The sequence below is a fragment of the Schistocerca nitens genome, chromosome 10, assembly GCF_023898315.1.
Source record: "Schistocerca nitens isolate TAMUIC-IGC-003100 chromosome 10, iqSchNite1.1, whole genome shotgun sequence".
NCBI lineage: Eukaryota > Metazoa > Arthropoda > Insecta > Orthoptera > Acrididae > Schistocerca > Schistocerca nitens.
The window spans coordinates 148,314,867-148,341,339 of NC_064623.1; the positions used below are offsets into that span (position 1 = coordinate 148,314,867).

Genomic DNA, 26,473 nt, shown 5'->3' on the forward strand with positions numbered 1-26,473 from the left:
GGGATCCAAACCTTTTTTTTTCTACCAAACTGTACCACAAACACACACATGCACATCACTGGCATCAACTTTTACGATTAAATTCATATTATATCATATCATTTGTTGCTTTGAGTAACATCACCTCACAACAAAATGCACAAGGAATAATAAAAAATCACAAGTTTTCTTTTAGTGTAACCAACATATGTAGTCAGACACTACTACATACCAAAAACTGGAATCTGCAATCACGGAAAGAAATATTTTCAGCCACACAGTATTAAAAACATTGCGTGCCATTCATAACATTGCAAAAACTAATTTTTATTCGTATCAGCAGACCTTCCAGTAACATACATCGATAATTAAATGTATTAATTTAAAACAAAACTGAGACACTCGAGACATGTGCAATTACTAAAATCTTCACTGTTCACGTATTGTCAGTTGTTTTCCTCTTCTCATTTCCATATTTTGGGCATCCAATGCCCTGTTGAAGCTGAGGACAGTAAGGAAATGGAGGCACTGGCTGAGTTTTGTAGTCAGGGTCTTTAGAACACGAGTGCAACTTCCAGCAGTGTGTCAATCCCAGAGCTATCCCGCTCCGTGTGCCGACTATGTGCAGACCCTGGAAATGGTGTCACTCGGAGTTACCCTCTTCATAATATTCGTATTCATCGTGACTATCATCTGTGATGAGTGCCCCGAGTGAGCCCTCCACCCTCAGGTCTGGCATCTGGGCACTGATTCTGTCCAGTACGCCCTCGTCTCCATCACAGTCGTAAATCTCCAACTCTCTGTTTGCACAAGACAAGAGACACGGTAATTATCAAGTTGCCACAGTCAATTTTTATTCTGCGTAATATACACTCATTCAAAGCTCCCATTAGTTAAAGGAGACAAGTCAGATTACTGCTTCTACCAAAATTTTATTCGCGCTGTGGGCAACACGAGGCAGGAAAGCTACTTATTATTGAGGAATATGTTGTGCTGCATCAAATGTGAGAGCTATCAAAAAAGAAGCTTCACTCGGCTATGAATAAAATACTGGAATAGTTGAATCACATCTATTAAAACCATCCTTAAAACTACACTTTATTTCTCTATACAATCACCATTCAGATTCAAATATTCACCATTTGGCTAACACATTGCAGTGGCGTTTGGTTTTGTGACTTGTCGTTTGTTTGATGTACAGAGCACAGAAGAGTCGTGAGTTTTGCTATTGCATTTGTCAGTGAACAGCACGCGGAACCAGCTTTACTTTGTTCCTAGAGGGGAAGGGGAAAAAACTGTGAGTATGCAATAGAGTTATGTATGCATTTTTACCTCTAATTATTACTTAATTACTAATGTCACCATTTGGAGTCATTCATGTGTTAATATGTATGGGGTATACAAGGATGAATTTGTATCATGAGAGTGTATTGTTTTTGTTCTTATATAATATTTTGTAGTTTTCATTCTTGCATCAAATTTTCTTTATGGGTTAAGCACGGACAAATCAAAGCTCTACAGGATAATGAAATTCTTCTTCGGTGTTGTGATGACTCTGAAATATCAGATGACGAAATTATTTCGGGTGGTGAAATTGACGATGAACCACCAGTGCAGCAAGCATTGCCTCAACAGACAGAAGTTGAACTGGACAGTTTTGATGATACTCGTACTAATGATGAAACTCCTATAGCTGTTACGGATAGAAACTTTAGGAGCTGTAAATGCAAATTGCCTGTGCTATGTGTGGGTATGCAAGGATCTGCAGGCCATGGATGTCCAGTGTTCTGTGCAATTTTCAGATCCACTAAGTGAAGAACATACCCCCTTCCAATATTTTGAAAGTTTTATTGATGAGACTATAATTTACAATTTAGTTACACAGACTAATGTATACTCAACTCAAGGGTAAGGCAAAGTATAAATGCTAGTGCCAATGCAATGAGACAGTTCATTGGCATTCATTTAGTAAGTGGTATTGTGAGTGTTCCCATTTACAAGATGAATTAAGCAAATGAGACAAGCTGTAAACAGATAGCTGACACGATGCCACTCTGTCAATTCTACAGGTTGAGGAAGTGAGACCTGAGTTTCTCCTGGTGTATACAACTTTCAAATAACTTCCAGAAATTCAGCCAGTTAACACTTTCAGCGACCGCAGATATTTCAGTGGGAGAACAGCCCCGCCATTTTCAAGGCAAACTGCAACGGACAGGCGGCATACGTGCAAATTTAAAACCTCGGTTCTCGGACTAAAGCAGGAAAGATAACACACACACTGAACACTAGTGCCACCAAAGATGACCAAAGTCAGAGCTATTGATAGTGAGACTATGAATGCGTAGGTGAGGTAGCATTGACTCTGTCCCTCTGTTTTTTGACAAGGGAGAGAGCCAGATTCCAAATAGAGTTTAAACAGAAACATCCATCCCTGTTAACGAGGTGCTTGCTAATTTAATCTCATTGAGCAAACAGATGGAATTGCGATGGGTAGTCCATTGTCTCCTCTGATCGAAAATTTGTTTATGGAAGACTTCGAGGAATGTGCATTGGAGTCGGCGCCTTTGAAACCCGCCTGTTTCTTTAGATACATTGACGATACCTTCGTTGTTTGGCCTCATGGTGGGGAGAATTCGAATGTCTTTCTAGAACATCTGAACTCGATCCACCTGAACATTCATTTTACAATGGAGGTGGGAGAGGATGGTTGCATTCCCTTTCTTGACGTGTTGGTTAGGAGGAAGGATGATGGATCATTGGGATAGTCTACAGGAAACGTACTCACACCGACTTGTACTTTGGTACTTCGTACCTTGGTACACAGGGCACATGTCGTTTCTGACGCTGAAGTTACATTTTGTCAAAATGGTTATAGTGATAGACAGATTGAACGTGCGTTGCGCTATCGACCAACTGAACATCGGGTGACTGATGATAATTCTGTCAACACCTAAGTTTACTGCCTTTTTGCCTTACGTAGGAAACACGTCCAACAAGATCGGTCGTATTTTACAGATATACGATGTGAAATGTGTTTTCTGACCTCCATCTAAAATTAGAGCACTTTTGAGTTCCGTTAAGGATGATCGTGGACTGCGTAAGGTGGGTGTATATCGTATTCCTTGTAGCTGCGGCATGGCATATATTGGTCAAACTATCAGGACCATGGAGGACCGATGTACTGAACATAAACGGCACACACAATTACAGCAGCCAAGTAGATCTGCTATTGCTGAACATTGCTTGGATACTGGTCACCCCATGTTATTATATAACACCGAGATATTGGCATGCACGTCCAGCTATTGGGACAGTGTTATTAGGGAGGCAGTTGAGATTAAATTAGCGAGCAACCTCATTAAGAGGGATGGAGGTTTCTGTTTAAACTCTGTTTGGAATCTTGGTATCCGGCTCTCTCCCTTGTCAAAAAACAGAGGGACAGAGTCAATGTTACCTCACCTGCGCATTCATAGTCTCACTATCACTAGCTCTGACTTAGGTCATCTTTGGTGGCACTAGTGTTCAGTGTGTGTATTATCTTTCCTGCTTTAGTCCAAGAACCGAGGTTTTAAATTTGCATGTATGCCGCCTGTCCATTGCAGTTTGCATTGAAAATGGCAGGGTGTTCTCCCGCCGAAATATCAGCGGTCGCTGAAAGTGTTACCTGGCTGAATTCCTGGAAGTTATTTGAAAGTTGAGAAAGTATTTGCATGTGAACGACAATGCAAATATGTTGCCCAGATGTGACACACAGCATACAAATTGTTCAAGGTGAAGCCATCTTTCAATCAACTAAAGAACAATTTTCTCAAAACTGAAGTTGAAGAATACAATGGCACTGATGACCTTATCGTGCCTTTAAAATTACACACTTCTATGTGCCAGTATATAAAATCAAAGCCACACAGATAAGACATAAAAGTATTTGTTTGAGCTGGTGCAAGTGGCTACATTTATGATTTTAAAGTGTATGTTGGAAAGGGAACAAACACTGCATGTAATCCTGAGTTAGGAATGAGTGGAAGTGTAGTGATGTGGCTGACTGAAATCGACATGCTTAGGCACATTCTCAAAGTCTTTACGGACAACTGGTTTACATCCCTCAATGCAGCAGCAAAGCTTAGAAATGAAGGAATATATGTTGTGGGAACCACCAGAAAAATCAAACTGGGTGGATGCAAACAGAAAACTGATGCAGAGATGAAAAAAGCATCCAAAGGAACCTGTGATTATAGGGTAGATGAAGAAAACTAAATTATAGTTTTGAAATGGTTTGACAATAAAGCTGTCCACCTGACTTCTCTTTATAAAGGCAAGGAACCTGTTGCAAATGTGGAACACTGGAGAAAAATAAACAGATCGTACATAGAAGTTCTATGTCAGAATATTGTGCTGGAGTATAATACGCACACAGGAGGAATATGTCCATCCTGATATACTGAATAAACATAAAAAGCAAAAGGTACTACCTGAGAATTATTTTCCATTCCATAGACGTGGCTTGTGTAAATGTTTGGCTGTTTTAGAGATGACATTGTGGTCATAAAAGTGGGAAGTAGCAGACGTAGCAAGTGCCTCACTGAAGAAAGGAACTGGTACACCAGAAAGAAAGAGGGGCCACCCAATCGCAGATTCTCTAAGACCACCTGCTCCCAAAAGAAAGCCTAAGGCAATCTGCCCAGTTGCTGACGTGCACTTTTACCAAATTGGATACTGGCCTGAGCATTTAGATTCAGAATCAAGATGCAGACTTTGTACAAAGGCCTATTCAACAGTCAAATGCTCCAGATGCAATGTTGCATTGTGTTTTAACAAACAAAACAACTGTTTCAGAAGTTTTGATTAAAAATAAATCAGTAAAAAGTCAATTTTGTAGAACGATTTTCGGTTAAAAATAAATGTAAGATTCAAAGAAACATGCTGCTTTATTCCTTAACTAAACCGTAAAAAGTTTTAACACTTTCTAATAAAATAAATAAGAAATTAGTTTATGTATTTATACTAATTACTTTAAATCTAAGTAACACTTATAATGAATTTCAATGACAATGATGCCATTTAGAATAATTACCTTATTTTTTAACCAGTAGCATCAGAACAACTTCAGCTAAGCATATGGCATATGTACAACATATATAGTAAATATTCATAAAAAACATTTTTCCCAATTTTTCTCTAAATACCATGCACAAATAGTTAATGAGCAACAGATTCTCTCTGCGTGAAACCCTGTTAGCTAAGATTACAACCGGCCTGTTACAGTATCTTCAAGTTCTTTATTGTAGCCGAGCCTCTGTTCCGAGTCCATGAAGAGATGGAAACCAGTTAGAGTGAAGTCTGGGCTGTAGGGTATATGTTCAAAAATGTCCCATTTGAACTGATGCAACAATTCTCACATTTGTTGGGCAGAATTCAGCCAAAAACTGTCATCTTAAATTGAGACACCAGTACCCTTGAGACCACAGCAATTATATTGAATTGTTATTTTCACTTATTTCGGTAGCTCACAGTAGTAGTAGTAGTAATAGTAGTAGTAGTAGTAGTAGTAGTAGTAGTAGTTGTTGTGGTCTTCAGTCCTGAGAGTGGTTTGATGCAGCTCTCCATGCTACTCTATCCTGTGCAAGCTTCTTCATCTCCCAGTACCTACTGCAACCTACATCCTTCTGAATCTGCTTAGTGTATTCATCTCTTGGTCTCCCTCTATGATTTTTACCCTCCACACTGACCTCCAATACTAAATTGGTGATCCCTTGATGCCTCAGAACATGTCCTACCAACCGATCCTTTCTTTTAGTCAAGTTGTGCCACAAACTCCTCTTCTCCCCATTTCTATTCAACACCTCCTCATTAGTTATGTGATTTACCCATCTAATCTTCAGCAGTAGACTTGAGAATTAACTGCCATTCACAATTCATAAAATCCAGAACAAGATTCCTTTGATGTCCCAAAAAGATAGTATCCATAAACTCTCCAACTGACAGGGTTTAGTGTCCTTTTTCCTGTTTTGTTACGGTAGGCAGTATGACCTCACATGATGGTCATCCATTTAGTTCCCTGTTGGGATCGACTCTTACCACTGGTCACAATTTCGTTTTGTAAGACTTCCCCTTTCACATTTTAATGATCACAGAGGTCCAGAGAAGAAGTCACCTGTTGAGTGCTGCTGTGGTTCATAGAAAGAATTTTTGGAATTCAATGACAACAGAACTTCCGGTAACCTGCTTACATCTCCTGTATAACACTCCAAGGTGTTTGTGGAAGCCACCCCCACCCCACACACACACCTGTTAGCTAGACTACTACACTAGTATGAATGTAGTGTTACCTGAGGTTCACCAGTCTGCCAGGAAACTTGTCAAACGGTATGGCCCAGCAAATACAATACTTGAAGTAAAGCCTGCGGAGCTCTGACATTTCGAGAATGCAGTCCACGCTGGGCTTTAATTTATAAAATTTAACATGAGTGAACTCCAAAGTGTGCAATGCTGACACCTGAGCTATGTATGGTATTGCTTTTCCACCAAGACATAGACAATAAGCAATTTTCAATCTGAAACACAGCAAAATTATATTTCTGTAAGACTGCTAACAGGATACATTTGAGCAAAAACCTTTTTAGTAAAGTTTATACAGATTTTTAGGATAATATAAATAGTACACTGTTGTCAGTAGTTCAAGTCATTGTTAAATCAAGTAACAGTGTAAAAGAAGCAATTTTTACCTATCTATAATCTATCATTAAGCGTTTAAATGCACTCAATTTCACCATTGTGTGTACACATACATGCACACAAACACATGTGCATTGTGAAAAGGATACAGTGAAACACAGTGGGGTTATAATTAAACTTTTGCTACTTGATCCAATAGTGACAAAATTATTTACTGTATGGGAACCCAACTTTCTACGAATTATGTTCAAACTGTGCGCTGCAGGATTTGTGATGTTAGCAGTATTAGTGTCGTGACTTGTCAATATATGCCAGTACTGACAGTGCATTACAGCTGAAGACAGTCTGGACAAGGCACACGGGGCTTTATTTGTAAGGCTGTTTTATCAAAACAACGGTAATAGTGCTGCTACTCTTCACAAGTATCAATGCATTTAAGGAATATGGAGAGGTCCTCTTTCCACACTGGGGTTGAGGAATATTATTCATATATTCAAATTAACTGGTGATTTGGGAATTGCTCCTCAGAGAGGCCAACTGTGGTGCAAATTTTTGAAGAAGTTATGTTGCCACGGCTGAGTATGCCGAATTCAATGTGCTATTTTCTAGCAGTGCACGAGCTGTGTCAAGACAGCTGAACATTCCACAGTCCACCATTTGAAAAGTGCTGCGAACAACTATGAAATGGTATCCATACAAAGTTCCTGGCTGTTGTGTATGCAGATGGTCATCACACTGAGCAACGCTTTGTAACCCGGAACTTAACATGGTATGCAATTAACAAATGTTACCCTCTCATGCAGAAATTAAGATGTGTTTCTTTCAATGGTTTATTTGTTATTTCTCTTCTGCATGCCCTTACAAATGTTTCCACAAAGTTTCATCATCCTATGATCACACTTTTTTCACAGGAGCCCTCTCAAGTAGCAAAAGGTTAAAATGAATACCCTGTATGTACGTACGTTATCTGCTGCTATTACCAATATACTACAGTCTATAAGCTGGGACAGTTTTAAATATCACAAAATACTGCTACTCCATTGTACAATACATGACACATTTATTACGTACTCACATAAATGAACAATATAAATGAAACAGCATTAGAACTCAGAATCAGATTCCACTATCAGTTTCCATACTGGGGAAGGCTGCAACATTTAAAGAGTAGAACTATGGGGCCAGGACTCTGAGGAGCTTACAAACTGCATCTCCTTTGCTTTTTTGTAATCAACTACTAAATAGCACCAAAAGCTAAATCTGAGATATGATTTATAGGTATTATGTTACGACACTGAAGCCACATTTTCTGACATTTTATCATGACAAACACATTCTGTAGAGATCTTTCATGTGGCATATGTTAGCTCTGGTGTGAACTTAATGTTTTTCATGTTTTCAGTTCTGAATCTGAAATATTTAATGATTTAAGCATTTGTAAAGCAAATGTACTGTATCTGTCGGGTTTTTAATCAATGCTTATGTATTGCAAATATATGCAGTTTAAGTGATACACCAGATTAAGATCTTTGCAAAAGGCATCTTTTTTAATACCTTTTTGTTGAGCTGAAGTATCAGGAAGTGTGACATTGGTGACCAAACATGCTACTGTACATTGATCTATTGATATTACTTATTATACCCTTGCATGGATATGCACTGTTCTTTGATCTTGTTTGATGTTTGGTCAGGTACGAGTGTTCCAAGTTTCTTCAGTTTCCCTAAGCTCTTGTTTCAAATTTTACCTAATAAATTGTACACTGAATTCATGTTGTGCTATTTTCAGACTCACGGTATGCTATAGGTACTCACAATAAAATAAAACGCACTATAACTCGGGAACAATACGTTCACAAAAAGGAATTACATCAGTGAGTGAAGAAATTGTTGGTAACTACCAGTGATGGGACACATTTTGCATGCTTACTTCATCTAATTATTCATGAAAATCTCATTAGATGGTGCCACCTATGTTACCATATTCTAGTGAACTCTAGTGAGCCATTTACAACTTCGTGTGTCTTTCCAGCAAGGGATCTAAAAGCCAATGTCGGGAACAAAAAACTGTTTTCTACATAATGGAAACATTAATATTGAATGTAGGTTAATGACCCATCAAAGTATAATAAAAATGTACAGAGCCGGAGATTTGATAACAAAGCTTCTGCTGCTCTTTTGATTCCCTTTCATCATAAGCAACAGTACGTGAGGTGATGGTAGGAGACCCTTAGGCAGGACGAACAGAGTGTTCAATGGATCCATATGAGCTGTACTACATGGGACTTAGGCACCCAAACTTCTGATACATAGAGCTAATTGGAATTTCAACGCGCACCCTTATCACTTAGCTACTACCTGTTCGAAAAACGTCACTCGATGTCAACAGTTCCAAAAACATTTACTGTCATTATTTACACCCTTGTGGTAAGTACACAAAATGTGTCTTGGTGATTTCAGCTCTGTAATTCATTACCGAGTAATATATTTTAATACATGCTCTGGAGAGGCTCCACCGCAGACCATTTTACTACAAGCCACGCCTGCTTAACAGACTTTCCAGAAAACCTAATGAATTCTCATACTGTATAAAACATCTTTTGTGTAGAGGTTTTGAACACACATATGCCTTCACTGGCAATATGTTATATAATTGTTAAACCCATGTATGTCATAACGTGCCGAATTTTTTATGTCTGGCAGCTGGGATGTCAATCTGCTTTTTAATTAATGGACGAATAGCAGGTGTAGAGGCTCAAACAGTGTAGTACAGTAGTTCAATGGCTACCTGAAAAACATGTGTCCATGAGTTGTCTAAGGGTTGGAGATTTCATCGTGGGAATGTGGCTCTCTGGGAGAAGGATGATTGGTTTAAAGTCCTGTCAAGATCAAGGACATTACAGATGGAGCACAAGCTCGGATTGCATCAAGGATGGAGAAGGAAATCAGTCGTGCCCTTTCAAAGGAACCATCCCAGCATTAGCCTGGGGCAATTTAGGGAAATCACAGATGTGACTCTCTGGAGTCCCCCAATGGGTTTAAGTCCTTGGTTGATTGCTTTTGCCACTGTGTATCAACAATATTTCATTTGTGGTCTACAAGGTGTGATAAAAAAATGTAATGGGAATTTTTGTTTTTCTTAAAGAATCTTTATTCATTCATCAGCATCAACCTTGTTCCTTTCTAAATAATCCCCCTCGGATACAATATGCTTGTGGCAACACCTTTTCCAAACTTGGAAGCCCTTCTGGAACACTCTTTTCATTATGATATTCAGCTCCTTCAGTGATTCTGTTTTTATCTCATCAATGGTGGGAAATGAAAGAAGTTGTAGGGGGCAAATATGGTGGCTGAGACAATGTAACAGTTTTGTTTTAGTTTTTTTGTGGTTGCAAGGGAGGTGGTGGTGGTGGTTGCGGGGGGGGGGGGGGGGGGGGAATAATCACGAACAAGTGTGAAAGTGTGAGTGGGGAGAATTATTGTGATTAAATTTTCTTCAGATTGCTTGATGCAAATGGTGTACAACTTCCAGGAAATACTCCTTATTGACCATACAACCACAAGGCAGGAAACTCACGATGCACTATCCCATGGCAACTGAAGAAAAAAATGAGAAGAACCTTTGCATGTGATCGAACTTCTCAAATTTCTTTTCGGTCTTGGCTCTTCAGGCAATGTCCAATGGTAGGATTGGGTGTCAGTTTTGATGTCACACCTGTGTATATATGTTTTATCACCTGTTAAAAAGCAACTTTAGAATTTCTGGATTATTGTCAACACGATTCAGCAATTCCTGAGCGATGTACCCGAGATGTGTTGCGGCTCGTGTTGGTGCCGTCGGTAGGTTGGTATTGTGTAATAGGGATAGTGGCAACTCGTTTTCTTCTTGTGTTTATTTGTGCCACTACGTTTGCTGGCGTTGTCTGTCCGGAAGTGGCAGCAGCAGCAGCATTAGCGATATCTAGTACCGTGGTACTATCTTTGGAAGGAAGCGAAGTGTTTTATGGGTCGGGTGTGTCAGCAGTTCGGTTGGGACAGAGCAGCAGTGAGGTCCGGCAGCGCAAGGACATGCCGGGACCACTGGCAGCACAGAGGCATTGCCTGATCGAGGGGCTGTAGTTGCGAGGGCCACAACCTCATTGTCCACCAGACCCAGGACGTTTGAGTCGAGTGAACTTTAACCCAGTAGTGAAACCTCCACTATTACGAGATCACGCCTTTTGTTCACGCACTGCTGCTAGCAGGTTCGCCGAGATGAAGAGCAACGAGTGGACTGTTTGGGATTGGCAAAATTAATTAGCCGTCCTTCACTTCTTATTATTAAGCATTGAATTCCTTGTGTTTGTTGATGAAGTTCAACCGGCAGTATTTTTCTGCCTAGTGGCCGCCAATGCCCCAGTTACCTGCCCTGGGGGTTAGCGTATTTTCGCGGCAGTGTACCTTTCCTCACCTTGCCGCTGCTGTACGGTAAGGCACGTAGTTCGACAGCCTCCTCGATTGTGGTTCGGATATTTTGTTCTTTTGGATTACCTTGGTCGTAGTGGTTCCTAATGCTTCTGGATGTTCTAAACACCGGATTCTCAAGATGTAATGCTGTCTACCGGTTCTGCATTGCCAGGGTTATTCCATCGTTGTTTTGGTTAGCAGACGTTAGCTAGACTTTGCAAGAGTGTTGGTTTGAGTTGCCGTCCGGTTAAGTTACCACAACTCTTGGCTGCCTGTCTCATCGGTCACGAAAAGTTGAGCGACTTTCCCAGGCCAATCCTTGAAGCACTGTCTGAGGCCCACTTCTCTCTTGGTTTGATCAGATTGTGATGATTTTTTTTAAATATTTTAATTCTGAGTTATTACTATTGAGGCCTTCAGCTGACAAGTAATTTGAATTTCTTGTCAATAAGGCCTTCAGCCATGAATGCAATTTGTCTAAAGAATTTCTAATTAGATATTGTCTCTTAATAGTGAAATTTTGATGATTGTGGTTTTTTAAAAAATATATATATTTTAGTACCTCTTGGAGAAGTTTAACTGTTCTTAAGAATTTGTTATCCAGGCATTCAGCTGTTAAATTGTTTTTTTGAGTTATTACTATTGGGGCCTTAAGCCAAAAAATAATTTGAATTTCTGGTCAATAAGGCCTTCAGCCATGAGTGCCACTTGCTTAAGAATTTTTTATTAAACAGTGTGTCTTACCAGCCAGATTTGATAACTGTTCCTTATTGTCAACCTTGTTCACAATTGGTTCCAAATAAAGTGTACGTGACTTTAAAAAAATAAAAAAAATAAAAATGATCTGAGCCACCAACGGTAAATGAGTAAGGCCCCGTCCACACTGAATCCTACCTTCCCTAAGTACCACATCTCAGTCCACATGATACTGTTTTTGGTTGAAATTCAAGAATTTCAGAACTAACTTTGCTGCTACATGTTTCATGCCCAAAATATCTGAAAAAACTGCTTAGTATGGAGACACAGGAATCACATCATCATCAGTAACCTCTCTCATGGTGATTCAGTGATTTTCCAGAAAAAAAATAATTTTCTTACTTCTTCCACACTGGCATCAGTAACTGATGTGCTAAGGCGTCCAAGGCAGTCACTGTCTTCAATGTCTTTTCAACTCTCTTTGAAACATTTATATGACTCAGACGAGATCTGCTAAATCCAGTCAACAATTCAAATTCGGTGCTGCACTTTATTCCATTTTTCAAGAGAAATTTAATGCATACTCTTTGATCCATCCAGCTTTGAAAGTAAAAATTTGCCGAGCACTTCAAAACACGTACAACCTATTCAACTTCAACAATAAACTAAATATTCAAAACAGCTGAAAATGCAAACACACATCAGAAATGTGTGTACCAATATGATAAAGAAACTGGAAAAACCGCAAGCTCTGAGATCACTGCTGCTGCCGTATCAAGTTTTAATGATGACCAGAATGAAATTTCCACTCTGCAATGGAGTGTGTGGTGATATGAAACTTTATTGCAGATTACAACTTTGTGGTTTATCGCTAGAGCACTTGTCCACAAAAGACAAAGGTCCCAAGTTCAGACATGTGCAACATCACTAGACATTTCTCACCCCATACAGTGTGTCATTTTTCTTCTCTCTTGCTCTGCACATATACAGTTTCTGGAGGATGTTTTCTTGATGGCATTGGGGGAAACGGGAATAAACCTAGCAAAATGTGCCCAATTTGCTGCTTGCACTTTTAATGGGTAATCCCATAATGAAGCCATCCACGTCTAGAATAGTCTGGCGGTAGAGTCACCGTTTCTATTATGTCCTCAGCCAGCTGACTTCTAAACTGATTAAAACAAGATTTTTCTCCTGTTACTTAGTTTAGTGTGACATATGAATAGAAAATCCCAATGTCCATTAGGTACAAGAAAATTTTGTTCTATCCTTTGACATATCTTCACATGACAGAGAAAGATAACAACTGCTGGTCTGGTCTGTCAACTGCATTCATTGAATTACTTGTGTTGTATAACTGCTTGGGACTTCTGCGCTGGAGTTTTGGTTTTCCTGCCAGTTTTTCCTGTTGCCGTCATACTGACATCTGTATGGATAGTTGATAGAATATTTACTTCTTTTATATCCATCGACTTCAGAGCCATGAGCCATTATCAGAACTATCAGAAACATCACATTCAAGAAATATTACTTTCAAGAAACACTGCTGTAACTTTTATTCAAAAGATTTTTTTATGTCCTTGTTCGAGAGAAAGTTTTTGCAATACAGCATTGCTTGCTATTACACAGCTGCTGAAAAAGCCTGAAAATGATTGCTTTTAACTCCCAAAATACCAAAAGAAATCAAATGTGGTATACATCACTAAATAGATCATTTTTTCAGCTTTCCAATGATATATAATGCACCACACATCATCTATTGACAGAAAATAAGACTGTACTACCAGCCAACAATGTAACGGCAGCTTGAAACCTGCAGCCAGCTGTATAAGCCAATGGGTTAATAAATGTCAATACAGTACTGAGTGAAATGCTTTTCCAAAGTCAGAACACAGTGTCCTGCTGACTGGATAGATCAGTGGCTTTCCAGTTGTCGTGTAGGAAAAACACAAGGTAGGTTTTGCATCACAAGTATTTTTGTAATCCGTGCTTGTCGGCACAAAAGAAAACCATTCTGTTTGTGATAACTCATTACATTTGAGTGCAAAATGTGTTCTAAAATTCTGCAATAGGTGGATGTCAGAGAGATCTGATGGCAGCTTCACGAATCACTTCTGCTACCGATCATATAGATGGTATGATCCATGCTTTCTTCTAACAAACAGGCAGTTTCTTGTTTGAGTGATCCACAGTAAATTACTCTAAAATAGGTGGTGGCCCATACATAATTTCTGTCTAGAACCCAAGGATTCCACAGAACTAGCTCACTCTAGCACTTTCAGCTGTTTCTCGAGGACAATTACACTAACATTTATATCACTCTTCTTTTCAATGGTGTGAGAATTGAACTGGGGCAGTCCTCCTGTTATTTCCTTTGTGAAAAACATTTTAAACTGCAGTACAACATATCTGCTTTTGCTCTGCTACACTCAGTATGAGTTACCGTTTCACCACAAGACTCTGGCCATTAACTTCGGGGCCACTAATTGTCTTTTCAGTCAGCGTGGATTTTGTTTGAGTTCAGAAGAGTCCTTTTGATAAGATTGTTGTTGAGCTGGAAGTGTGACTGAACCAAGTACAATAGTGAGAAAATTTTCGAGATTGTTTGTGTGTGCAAGCTATGTTGCAAAGAAACTTTTTTTCTGAGATTAAGAAGGAACAGGGGTATTTCTAGAAGGGGTGGGGGGTGGGGGCATTATCTGATATGATAAAGATTGATGATAATAATTTCTAGAAATACCGGTATAACAGTTTGTCTAGGATGGCATTGAATGATCCTTTAGAGTCAGCCATAAGAATAAACTAAAAAATAAAATAAAAAATAAGAATAAAATAAAAAATAAGAACAAAATAAAAAAGAACAAAATAAAAAAGAATAAAATAAAAAATAAAAACAGAATAAAATAATAAATAAAATTTCCAATACTGCGTACATTTTAAAACCAGCGGAAGTGGGATGAGATAGGGCAGACATGTACTCTTCCCTTTCCAAACTCATTTCTGAACACAATTGAGCACAGCAGCGGAGTTCGAGGAGGTGTGAGGCAACTGTGTTTGACCACTGTTACTCAGGAAAGCACAGAATGGCTGTGGGAGAAGCGAGGCCACTAGAAGTTGGAGATAACTGTGTTTCTGGAGAGCAGTGAAAGAGGCACCCCGAATGTTCTGGAAGGTTGATATAGGAGCATCTAACATTAAATTAAAAGGAAGATACAGTTTTGAGAGGAGAGCTACTCCTTGGCAACAGTAGAATGGACTTGTCCCTGCACACTGAAGCGGATAGACATGAAATGGTCAATAAAAATATTTTACAATAAGAATTATGAATGTTATGCAAGGTGATGTATCTGACATCAGATGTTCGTTGAGGCTCAACATGATGGACATTGGCTGAGAGCAGACAGCGACACTTGAGGCAGCACAACTTCACTAATGCTCTAAGCGGAATTGGTAGTTTATCTGATGTTGCAAATTAAAACCATGTACACCTATGACAGTCTACTGCACAATGTCTCTCAAATGCATTGGTACATGGGCTATGGACACTATCTTGCAGTGTATATTGTGGAAGATGATTGTGTTTCGCCTTATGGTCATAATTGAGTGGGGAAAATCAACAATAGTGCTGGATCTTATTGAGAATGGTGCCAAGCAGTGTCTTAAATATCCTAGTGTTTCACAAATTAAGTCCCTTATGGCATCATATTTCATACAGCAACCTTTGCATGAGCAGGTGTAATGATGGCCAATTGGCTTATCTTCCACTGGTGTTGCTAGTTCATAGAGAGCACAGTGGGTGACAGTTACTCAGAATTATTGGTTCCATGAATGTTCCTCAAATTCTAACATGATATATAACATGATGCATATATATCTTTGAGTTGGAATATGATAAATATGTATACCAATAATGAAAACTCATGGATGGAAAAATACGTAAGATATGTGAAAAGCAACCACTTACCTTGTAGTGTAATGTGTGACTTTGGTGAAGTGATGTGCCGCAAAAATGAATGATGATTGCCAGTGTAAAAAGTTTTGTTGGGTACTGAATTTGTATAACCTGACGTTTGGCTGTACGTTTCATTTATGCTCACGTATCACGAGACAGATCGACACAGCGTATACGCTAGTTGGGCGAATGACAGACATCTTAAATCCATTCGTGGTCGAATGTAATGCACCTGCCATTGTTCAGGCATAGTACAGAGGTGGACTGTGTAAAGATTTTTGTGGTCACTATTAGTTATCTATATTACCAGCCTGGCCATGTCATTACATCTGAAGACAGCAGACTCCTTTCTCCAAGATGCAAAGTCTGTGTCAGCTATAAATCTAAAAGATCGATCATGAAAAATAAATTCATGTGCTGTATTTCACTGCCATTGTATACATTATGGTTTATACTTTATCACAGTGTACAACTTTAACCAAATTCACAATAAAGACTGGTCTTTGTCATTTTCACTAGACAGATGGAATATCCCATCACTTTTCGAGAATGCAATAGATTACACCTCATTGGTAACTGCTAGTCAGACGGCTTATTCCGAGTAGTCAGGTCCAGCCTTAGAGACACAGTGTGAACCACGGAAGGAAAGTGGCTGTGACAATGCCTATGACATGGGGAGAAGGGAAAACCTGTATCTGCATATCCAGTTGGAATCTGTTAACTAATACAGACCATTTGTGGATGTAGTCCGTATCAAACTATTTGTAATGGTCCGCATAATTAACCAACTTCATTATGCACGGTCATTATAAATGAGAATATAAAATTTGATACACAAGCTTAATCTACATTGCCACCCAATATCGCGATAAAGTAGAAGCAGAACATCGCAACCTACAGACCATTGATGTGTTGGCCACACAAACACATAATAGAAAATGGTTAAAATTAGCTTTTGAGCTCTCGATTATTTTGCAGTAAGAGTACACACATTCACACATGCAACCACACAGATACCAAAGTGTACACACACAACGCAGCAGAATGAATACCTACTTAGTTTAGAGCACAGGGCCTCAACAATATAGTCTGCTCTTTCTGGGCATGTTGAGTACTTACTTTCTGGCCAGCTGTCCACGTCCCCATCCTGTAATTTCATTCAAAGTGTACGCATGTGCCACCACAATCTGAGAACTTTTGCAGTGAATGAAAGGCAGGTGAGTATTGCAGGTTGCAGTGTAGCTAACGTGCACCGACTTTTAGGAGCAAACAACGCTTTAGGGCACGAATGCGGGTGCCTGTACCTCAAACTGCCACCAATGTGTGTAAGTTCCTTCTCTAGAGATTCTGTGCGAGTTCTGCTTTTCACCTGCCTTGTATGAATAAAAGTCTATGCCATATGACGAAATTGGACATGAAGTTACAAGCATTTAATGCAAAACAAACACACTGTCGTGTTGCTCACACTTACGTTTCCAGCTTTTTAAGTCGGTGGAGTGGCTCAAAAAGAGCATCTGTGTGATCTGCACAGGTGAGCAGTTCAAGTTCTCGTAGGTCCGGGCAGTGCTGCGCCACGGCGCGCACCGTCTCATCCTGCACTATCCAACTCAGCTGAAGGTGCTGTAGTTTCTGCAATTGTCCGTTCCTAAAGGGACAGTAAACAGGTGTGTACTAGACTTATAACAAAACGTACAATATACAAAAAAAAATCTAATGCAAAATGTCGGAAACTCTGTGAGGCTTTTCTCAGACAATACTCTCGTCTGCAGGGAGGTCACAAGCCCAGAGTATAGTACCACAAAGCAGGAAGATTTCAGAGGATCTGTGATGTGTGCAGTGACTGGAAGATAATACTAATGTACATAAATGTAACGTACTACACATAAATAAGCAGAGACACTGATTGATGTCCGGTAATGCTGTTGGTGATAAATCAGTGAAAATGTTAACAAAAATAAAATATTTAAGTGTATACATCTGGAACAATAAAATATTAATGAGTATAAAAAGTTAGTTCTGTTGTAAGCAGATGCCAGGTTACGACCCCGTGGGGTGGGGGGTGGGGGGCACGATTTAAAAAAAACTGAATCGACTGAACCTTACATATTCCTTCACTGGGTATCATTAAGTGAGGACGTATATGAAAGTGACCAGAACAGTGAGAATTTTTTTTATTGGCTTACTACATGGAACTGAAATTTCAGTTCCCCAATATTATCTTCCATTTCCACTTCTAAGTGTGATAAAAATAATAATTAACAAAAGCTTGCATGGGCCACACCCCTTTGTTGTCCTGTATTTCCACATATTATTTATTCCAGCAGTGTTTTCTTCCAGTTTTATGGAGCCACAATGTGGGGAATATTTTGGTGTTTAGTGGATTAAGTATGCGCATGGAAAACTCAAAATCCTAATGAAATTTCCAACTCCCTGGTAGGGTAACCATGCCCCAAGACAACATTTGTTTCCACAACTGCTGATGAATTTGCACCATATGATGCTTGTTTAGTTTTTAACTGTACTAATCTTGCAGACTACAGACTCTAGAGAGGCTAGTATTTGATCCAAGAGCTTTCACACTGGCGACATTGAAGAAATCACAAGCAGGAGAATTGATGCTGCTCACATTACTGTTACTCAGTTTGAAAATCAGATTAACCTAAGAGGACAAGCAAAGTAAAGACTACTCGAGGATGAAAAGAAGAAAGCATATGTTTTGCACTAGTTTGCACTGATAAGGTAAGGCCTAACATAAACACTGTCAAATCTTTAACTCAGGCTTCCCACAATCTACATTTTGCCAATTTTATGTAATTAAATTTGGCATAAATCAGTCACTACTATAGTGAAACATTCTGTGGAAGGAATTTTCATTTACTACTATAGTAAGGCAAACATCTAAGATTTTTTTCCCTAGGAATTTGAATAGCTGTAAAAATCTAGCAAAAGAAGGTATCAATATTCTGTTCCACAGATATTTGTAATAATGATATATCAAACTTTGTACACAAGAACATTAATTCCAGTCTGACAGAATTTCATAGAAGGGACATTTGTACTCATCTTGTTGAAAAAATTTCAATTATTTATAATTAAAACATATAACTTCAATAAGCATGAAAACATATGTGTGTATCCATATGACATTCTTTAACAACTGTGCCAAATTTAGTTACATTGCCTTGAGAACTTCAGATTTTTTTCAAAGTACTGCAACTTCGCATATGTCCCCCCTTAAAAGAGCAAATAGAGAAAATCCAGCAAAGACCAGCCAGTTTTCTCTCTTCATTATATAGTATGTGCAACACTGTAACAGAAATCCTATGAATTCCAGTGGCAGATGTTACAGGAGGCATTCTGCTCTGTGCAGAAGCTTACTGTTAATATTTTGAGAAAATTTGTTCCATGAAGTGAAAAGCTAGATACTGCTTCCTCCTCACACGCAGCTTGTAAAATAATTGTGACTGGAAAATAAAGAGAATTTAGACCTCGCACGAGGTATTATATTACATGCCCTGTGCACCATTTGCAAGCAGAACAGGTATGAGGTGAAATGACAGTTCCCTCCACCACACACTGTAATGTTCCTCGTGGGGAATACTTGGAGGTGTACAACTACATCATAAGTTTATGTATGTTGATAGGCCTGTGCCTCCTGGTACGTAACATGGTAAAACATTCTTTTTTTTGTGCTGGTAAGGAATTCCTACATTGATACAAGGAAGTCCTACCTCGATACACTGTTGTTTATTGCCAGTATACCTTGTTAGACACTAATTAAAATTTTATGACATGAAATGACTTCTTTTCCAGTATATATGAAACACTCATACTCAGTCATATGAAACTCATTTATTCATTTGTTGTGTTCTGCAGTCCTCAATAAGGAGCGGAGCTTCCTGGAACAGGAGGGTCAGAAAACAAAGAAATTAAGATTTATCAAAAAACAAAGATGATGTGACTTACCAAACGAAAGAGCTGGCAGGTCGAAAGACACACAAACAAACACAAACATACACACAAAATTCAAGCTTTCGCAACAAACTGTTGCCTCATCAGGAAAGAGGGAAGGAGAGGGAAAGACGAAAGGATGCGGGTTTTAAGGGAGAGGGTAAGGAGTCATTCCAATCCCGGGAGAGGAAAGACTTACCTTAGGGGGAAAAAAGGACGGGTATACACTCGCACACACACACATATCCATCCACACATATACAGACACAAGCAGACATATTTAAAGACCAATTAAGATTTAACTAATTCAAATTTTACAAGCAGTAGATGTATTTTCTATGGAAAGGATGAGAATCCAGCTGAGCTGTGACGCTATGGGAAGTGTTGAAAATCGAGTTAGTTAGTTTCATGTTCCACAATTCAACTGCACCATAAACTGTAAAGTGGAATGAGTCAATTTTCGTTCACGTTGCAAGATAGCTTGTAAATATGGCTCATCCTGAACATTTATAACTGTACTTACAATCACTTTTAAATATACATCTGTGAGTTAGTAATTCCTGCCCACCACCTTTTACACATCATAATAACAGAATATTTTTTTATGAAACAGAAGGAGTTGTCGATGAGAAACCTAATTTTGTTTTCAAATTTTTCTTTTTGCCAGTCAGACATTTTATAACACTGGGTAAGTTATCAAAAATTTTAGTTGTAGCATTGGGCATTTCTTTTTGTGCTGAAGACAACCTTCATGTGGAGTAATGAATTTCATTTTTCCTTCTGTCGTTTTGATTAGTGCTGGATTTTTCAAAACAAACTGCGTAAGGGAATAAATATACTGTGAAGCACTAGTCAGAATGCCCAACTCCTTAAACAGATGTCTTCAAGACGATCATGAGTGAGCACCACGTATTATTCTTATAGTATGTTTTTCAGTAATGAAGACTTCCTTTTCTTATAGATGAATTACCCCACAACATTATTCCATATTAAATTCTTGAATGAAAATACGCAAAATATATCCACTTACAGATCTGTCTCTCCCCAAGATTTGTGATGATTCTAAGTGCAAATGTGGCTGATTTAAGTGGTTTCAGGAGTTCCAAAATGTGCTTTTATCAATTTAAATTTTTATCAACATGGATACCTACAAATTTTGAACTGTCCAATCTACTTATTATTCCCTAATTATGTTACACTTACCGTTGGTGTAGCAACCCCAAGATGTGCAAAACTGAATGAATTTTTTAAATTCAAGGTGATACCATCACAGAAAACCACTCAGTGATACTTTTAAGAACCTTGTTTACCATTCTTCTGGTGCTATATGTATGCTTGGAGTGATTACAACACTAGAGTCATTAGCAGAAATAACTATTTCTGTTTGATGTACATTAGACGGAAGATCACTTACACATATGAGGAATAATAGCAGACCTAACATTGAGCCTCGAGGACACCCATATGCGATTCTCCCCAATCAGAACAATGTCCCCAGACTAAAATGGTTGACTCTTTTGGTTAGATCTGACATTATCCATTGCTTGGCTATACCATCAATTAAATAAAAGTTCTGTTTATCTAAGATAGTACTGTAATTCACAAACTCTAATGCCTTATTTTGGTTGTACTAAATACCAACTGGCACTGTTCTCTTATTTAACGTTTGTAAATTTTGCTGAGTGAACATGTAAATGGCATTCTCAGTAGAGTAACTCTTTTGAAATCCAAACTGTGATTTACTGAAGATATTATTGGAGCTTACATGAGAGATTATTCTATAATAAATCAACTTGCCAAAAAGTTTAGAAAATGTCAGTACTGAAACTACTCAATTATTACTGATGTTATCTCTTATCGTCTTTGAAATATGCCGTTGTTAAACCCCTCTTTAAGACTCTCTCTGGAAATTCTTGAGCTAGTGATGGATAACATATTTCAGAGAAGGCAGAGCTTATTGTATGTGATTAAATCATTAGTACGTTACTGAAAACACCATCAAAACCAGATGAGCTTTTATTTTTGAGGGAATACACAATTTTCTTCATTTCAGAAGTTGGTGATACATTTATATGATTGAATTTTATGTGAGTTGCTTTCTCAACATAGTGTTGTGATTTTTCCCTGTAATTGTTTGTCGTACACTCAACATTTAAGTAAACTGATATGACAAGACATTAGGAAGTTCTTCACAGAATTGGTGGGGGATGGAATGTGCCAAAGCCACAGAAAGAAGAAGGAATAAAGTGACAGTACGTGTGTCGATACATCAGGGAACATACTCACATATTATAAACTCGTGCCATTGAACACAGTTTTTTTTTCTTGCAGGGTCCAATTATACTCCTCAAGCCACTTCACATTGTATGGCAGAGGTATCTCTGCCACCAATCTTTCTTCCCCCCTTCCTGTCCCACGCACAAACTGCAAAAAATGAATGTTGCTGAATCTCCATATAAAGGCTCTCATTTCTCTGATCTTCTCCTTGTGTGCATTTCACAAGACACTGGTATGTTTTTAATTTTCTTTCCAATTGGTAGGAATTCCCAATTTATTGCTTTACTTTAGATAGAAACTTCTCAAATATCTTGACACAACAACTAAAAGCGTACAGGAGTAAATGTATTGGGAACTGAATGTAAGAATTTCCAGATCCTTAGAAACTCTTCTACAAGTTGCTCAATTATCTACTTTACACAATATCCATACTGATTACTTCTGTTGAACAAACAATTACTTCACTTCATGTGAACTGCTATAGAAGATAGGGAGTGAAACCATGCAAAACAAACCAACACTCTTGTCTTTAGGTCAACATACAGAAGTGACTTCTAAGGGCAAAACACACTGAACTGAGTTTCTTGCTTATTTTATCTGTGTGTCGACTCCATCCTGACTTGTTAAGCAGCTGCACACAAAGGAAATTCCACAGTGTGTTTCATTTAGAGTACAGTCATTAATGATATCTCACAGTTCAAACATGCCTTTTGACTTGTCTGAAACTGAAAAATATTAGTATTTCTGAGATAAAGAAGGGAAGAATGAAGACTAGGGTTTAAATGAAATGACACTATTTCCAAGTCTTTACTGGCCTCAGAAAAATATGATTTTATGTATGTAGACTGAAGCAGCAAGTGACAATTTGTACTGAGACAGGGAGTCAAACCCAGGTCTTCTTACTATACAGATGCATTGGCCAATAAACCCTCCTGGCGCAGTGGTTCACACAACTGCACAGATTAGCCCGGCATGCCTCCCCCCCCCCCCCCCCTCCTCGATCTAACTGCTCATTGCTGCCCCAGTCTGACACAACTGCTTAGTAAGCAGGAGATCCAGGTTTGATTCCCAGCCTTGATACAAATTTTCACTCGCTGCTTCAGTATATATACACAAAAAAATCATATCTGTACGAGACTAGCAAAGTCTCTGAAACTGTGCCGTGTCATTTGCATTAGTACTTGCACTTGCATTTCAGGCAGGATCCTCCATTTATGTTTGATGCTGAGATGGTATTCCAAAACACGGAGCCTCAGTAATTCTGTAGTTCTGTTCACGTTTAAGGGGGGAATTAAAAGTAGTACGGAGCGGCAACGATAATTTGGATCAAGGACAGGCGAGCCAGGGTAATCCGTGCAGTTGTGTGAACTGCTGTGCCAAGATGGCTTAGTGGCTAACGCATCTGCCTAGTAAGCAGGAGACTCGAGTTCAATTCCCACCCTTGGTACAAATTTTCACTTGACGCTTCAGTCTGTATACATAAAACCAGGGTTTAATGTCCTGTTGACATTGATGTTATTAAAAACGGAACACAAGCTCAGATAGCTTCAGGGATGGGAAAAGAAGTAGACCGTGCCCATTCAAAGTAACCCTCTCAGGATTTGCCTGGAGCGATTTAAGAAAATTGCGGAAAACCTAAATCTGGATAGCCAGACACAGATTTGAACTACAGTCCTCCTGTATGTGAGCCCAGTGTGCTGACTAACCCTGTTGTGAGAGATAAGGATTTAAACTGTTAGGTTCAAAGCACTCACAGGCTCATACTGCTATCTTCTGAGCTAGTCTGGTAACAGTTTGATTAGATTAGCTCAGTTGTGCCACTGGCAAACATTAAAGCCTTGGAACATACCAACAGACCTTGTTAGGAAACAAAAATTGAAATTCATATGGAAAAATGCAGCCACATTTGGATCCTGTAGGATAAGCTACATTATCTACTTTGGCTAGGGCTATTTCTAATCACAGATGATAGGAAACTTTCTGTTTAGATTAACTTCCCATCAGGTCCTAACCCAATCTGTACGGTGGGTCCAATATTGCCACTACATGAGACACAGTCCAGCCATGGCGAGTGAACAGTCGACAGCTGATACTCTTTACATCGCCGTAGCGCCATAAGCTCCACCGGTAACTTTTCACGAAACATCCCTACGATTCACACTATCCTTGTTAGCCACACCTCAACTGTGAGAAAACAAACTCCTTTTACCAGGAAAGTGTCTCTCCTGTACACCAAGCTTGAACATCGTGCTTCGAAGGGCTCTAGGGAACAGCTGAACAATGGGAAGAGAAACTTTTTTGTTGTGGACTGAAACAGGCAGGTTTGAAAAAGCATTAAAATGTTTATTACATCACAACACATTACTGTACAGTAGTTATATTCTATGGATCTTGTACAGAGGCAGCTCTGGGGTGTGAAAAGTACTCAAACATGTACATTTTACTTATGTGTGTTATAATCACTTAAGTCGTTACCACAAAACATTATTGTATTACAGTGCTAATTTTGATTATAAAGTAACCTAACCCTCAATTTTAAGTGTTTCTGTGAAGATATTTGCAATGCAGTAGGAGGGGTTACCCAACAGAATGTTCTTTACTTCAGTCTGAAACTCCAGCAAGTTGTTGAATATGTGTGCTGCCACCAACCTGACTACTTCCTGCACTAATCTAAATCTAGAGATCATTTTTAGTCCTGATGGCAAATTCTTATTTTCCCCCTCTTTTTGTGAGAAAAGACAGGTATTAGTAATGACTAAGGACATTAAAAATGTATCTACTTGTGAAATAGCTTTCAAATACTAAGTTCTATGAAAAGAATCTCAGCAAGATGTCCTAGAACAAACACCTGTTATAATTATTGCAACACAATTCTGTTTTCTGGAACTACTATCCCCTTAAGTTGAACCTAGCCCCTCTGCCCAAAAGAAAGGTTCCAGAACTCACTGGTCAACATAACTACATAAATACATTTCTTTATTTTTAAATCATCTATAGCAGTTATCACACATATGCTAACATATGCTGAACAAAAGGTGCTTCAGTAATTCCAGGCGGTGGGTTTTCCAACTCGGACTTTGATCTGTCTGTAGTGCCAAAACTTTAACATTTTTGCTACTTGCACGTATTTGTTTGAAAGGACTATTATACGGTGTCCAAAATTAAAGCAAAAACCCCTGTTTCTCTATTCCGTGTCTAATTCACGATGTAATTGTACGAACTGTCAAGAGACATCTGTACGATTGTGTTGTGTACAGAATATGGCATTCCACCAACAATGAGGCCAGGGCACTTATCGAGCAGGATAGTGTTCTCCAGGTAGTCCCTCATCCACAGATGCTGTGTGCACAGTCAAAGACGGTGGGTGCACTGCGGCACAGAGAAGACACCTACCTGACTCTCTGCGGTGGAGAGCCATAGGAAGAATGGAAGCAGGACAGTGGAAAAGGCTTAATGTGAATTGTTCCGTTATTTCTCAGGTGTGGAAACAGTTTAGAGAGACCGAAACCGTATCCCGAACACCAGGTCAGGGGCTACCATTTGTGACATCAGAAAGAGAGGATTGTTATTTGGCTTAGTACTGCACAGCAACTGACATCTGACCCCACAGCATCCACTGGACATGTCGTATCGAGGCCAACGGTGCACAGAAGGCTTCGCCAGAGTGGCCTCTACTGCCGGAGACCAGTCATACGTGTACCTCACAGATGGGAACGTATAGAGTGCAGTTGTCAGCATGCCACCTGAACAGTCGAACAGTGGGCCAATGTTTTTTCCACAGACAAGTCCCGATTTGGTCTGGAGAGTGAGTCTCAATGGAATGTGGAACTCAATTTCGGGTCCGAAACACTGTGAAAAGAGACTGATATCGCGGAGGATCCCTAATGGTGTGGGCAGGGATTATGTTAGCCACACTAACACCTCCTCATGAAATTATACGGGTGAATTGGCAAGATTTAACTGCTGTCAGGTATTGTCACGAGATTCGGGACCTCATGTGCGGTTGTTGTGAGGTGCTGTGGGCCTGGACTTCATACTGACAGACGATAATGCTCAACGTCATAGACTGTGGGTGGTTGTTCTCTTGGAAAAAGAAGATATTGCACCCATGGCGTGACCTGCTTGCTCTCCCGATTTGAATCTCACAGAGCATGTCTGGGATGCATGGTGAGAGGGGTTGTATCACGTAAACTTTCGCTGACCACTCTCCGATACTTGCATGCATTACTCCTTCGACATGAGATCGATGACATTTGCAGCTTGGCCCGTTGTCATCATGCCTGTATTGGTGCCAGTGGTAGTCACACCCCGTACTGAGCACATTAATCAGTTGTCAGAATGTGTATGCAGATCTGTTAAGTGAATAACATTTTTATCTATTGTTATCTGTGTTGCAGTTGTTTACATTCTGTATTTTTTACCTTGTGTCTACTTTACCATAACATGTTTATACTGTTTTGTGGCAAAATAAATGCAGCATTGCAAAATTTCCATCTGTTGCTTTAA

At 39.2% G+C, this 26,473-nt stretch overlaps 1 protein-coding gene across 1 annotated transcript in view; it reads right to left on the minus strand.

Annotated features, from left to right (window-relative positions):
* Positions 1–285: 285 nt before the first annotated feature.
* Positions 286–26,473, minus strand: part of LOC126210093 (uncharacterized) — a 69,259-nt gene continuing 43,071 nt past the window's right edge. Inside the window, exons 6-8 of the mRNA XM_049939225.1 lie at positions 17,211–17,384; positions 6,306–6,530; positions 286–779 (exon numbers count right to left, since the gene is read on the minus strand). Of these exons, the coding sequence (XP_049795182.1) occupies positions 623–779; positions 6,306–6,530; positions 17,211–17,384 (556 nt within the window). The 3' untranslated portion in view covers positions 286–622. The remainder of the gene's footprint in view (positions 780–6,305; positions 6,531–17,210; positions 17,385–26,473) is intronic.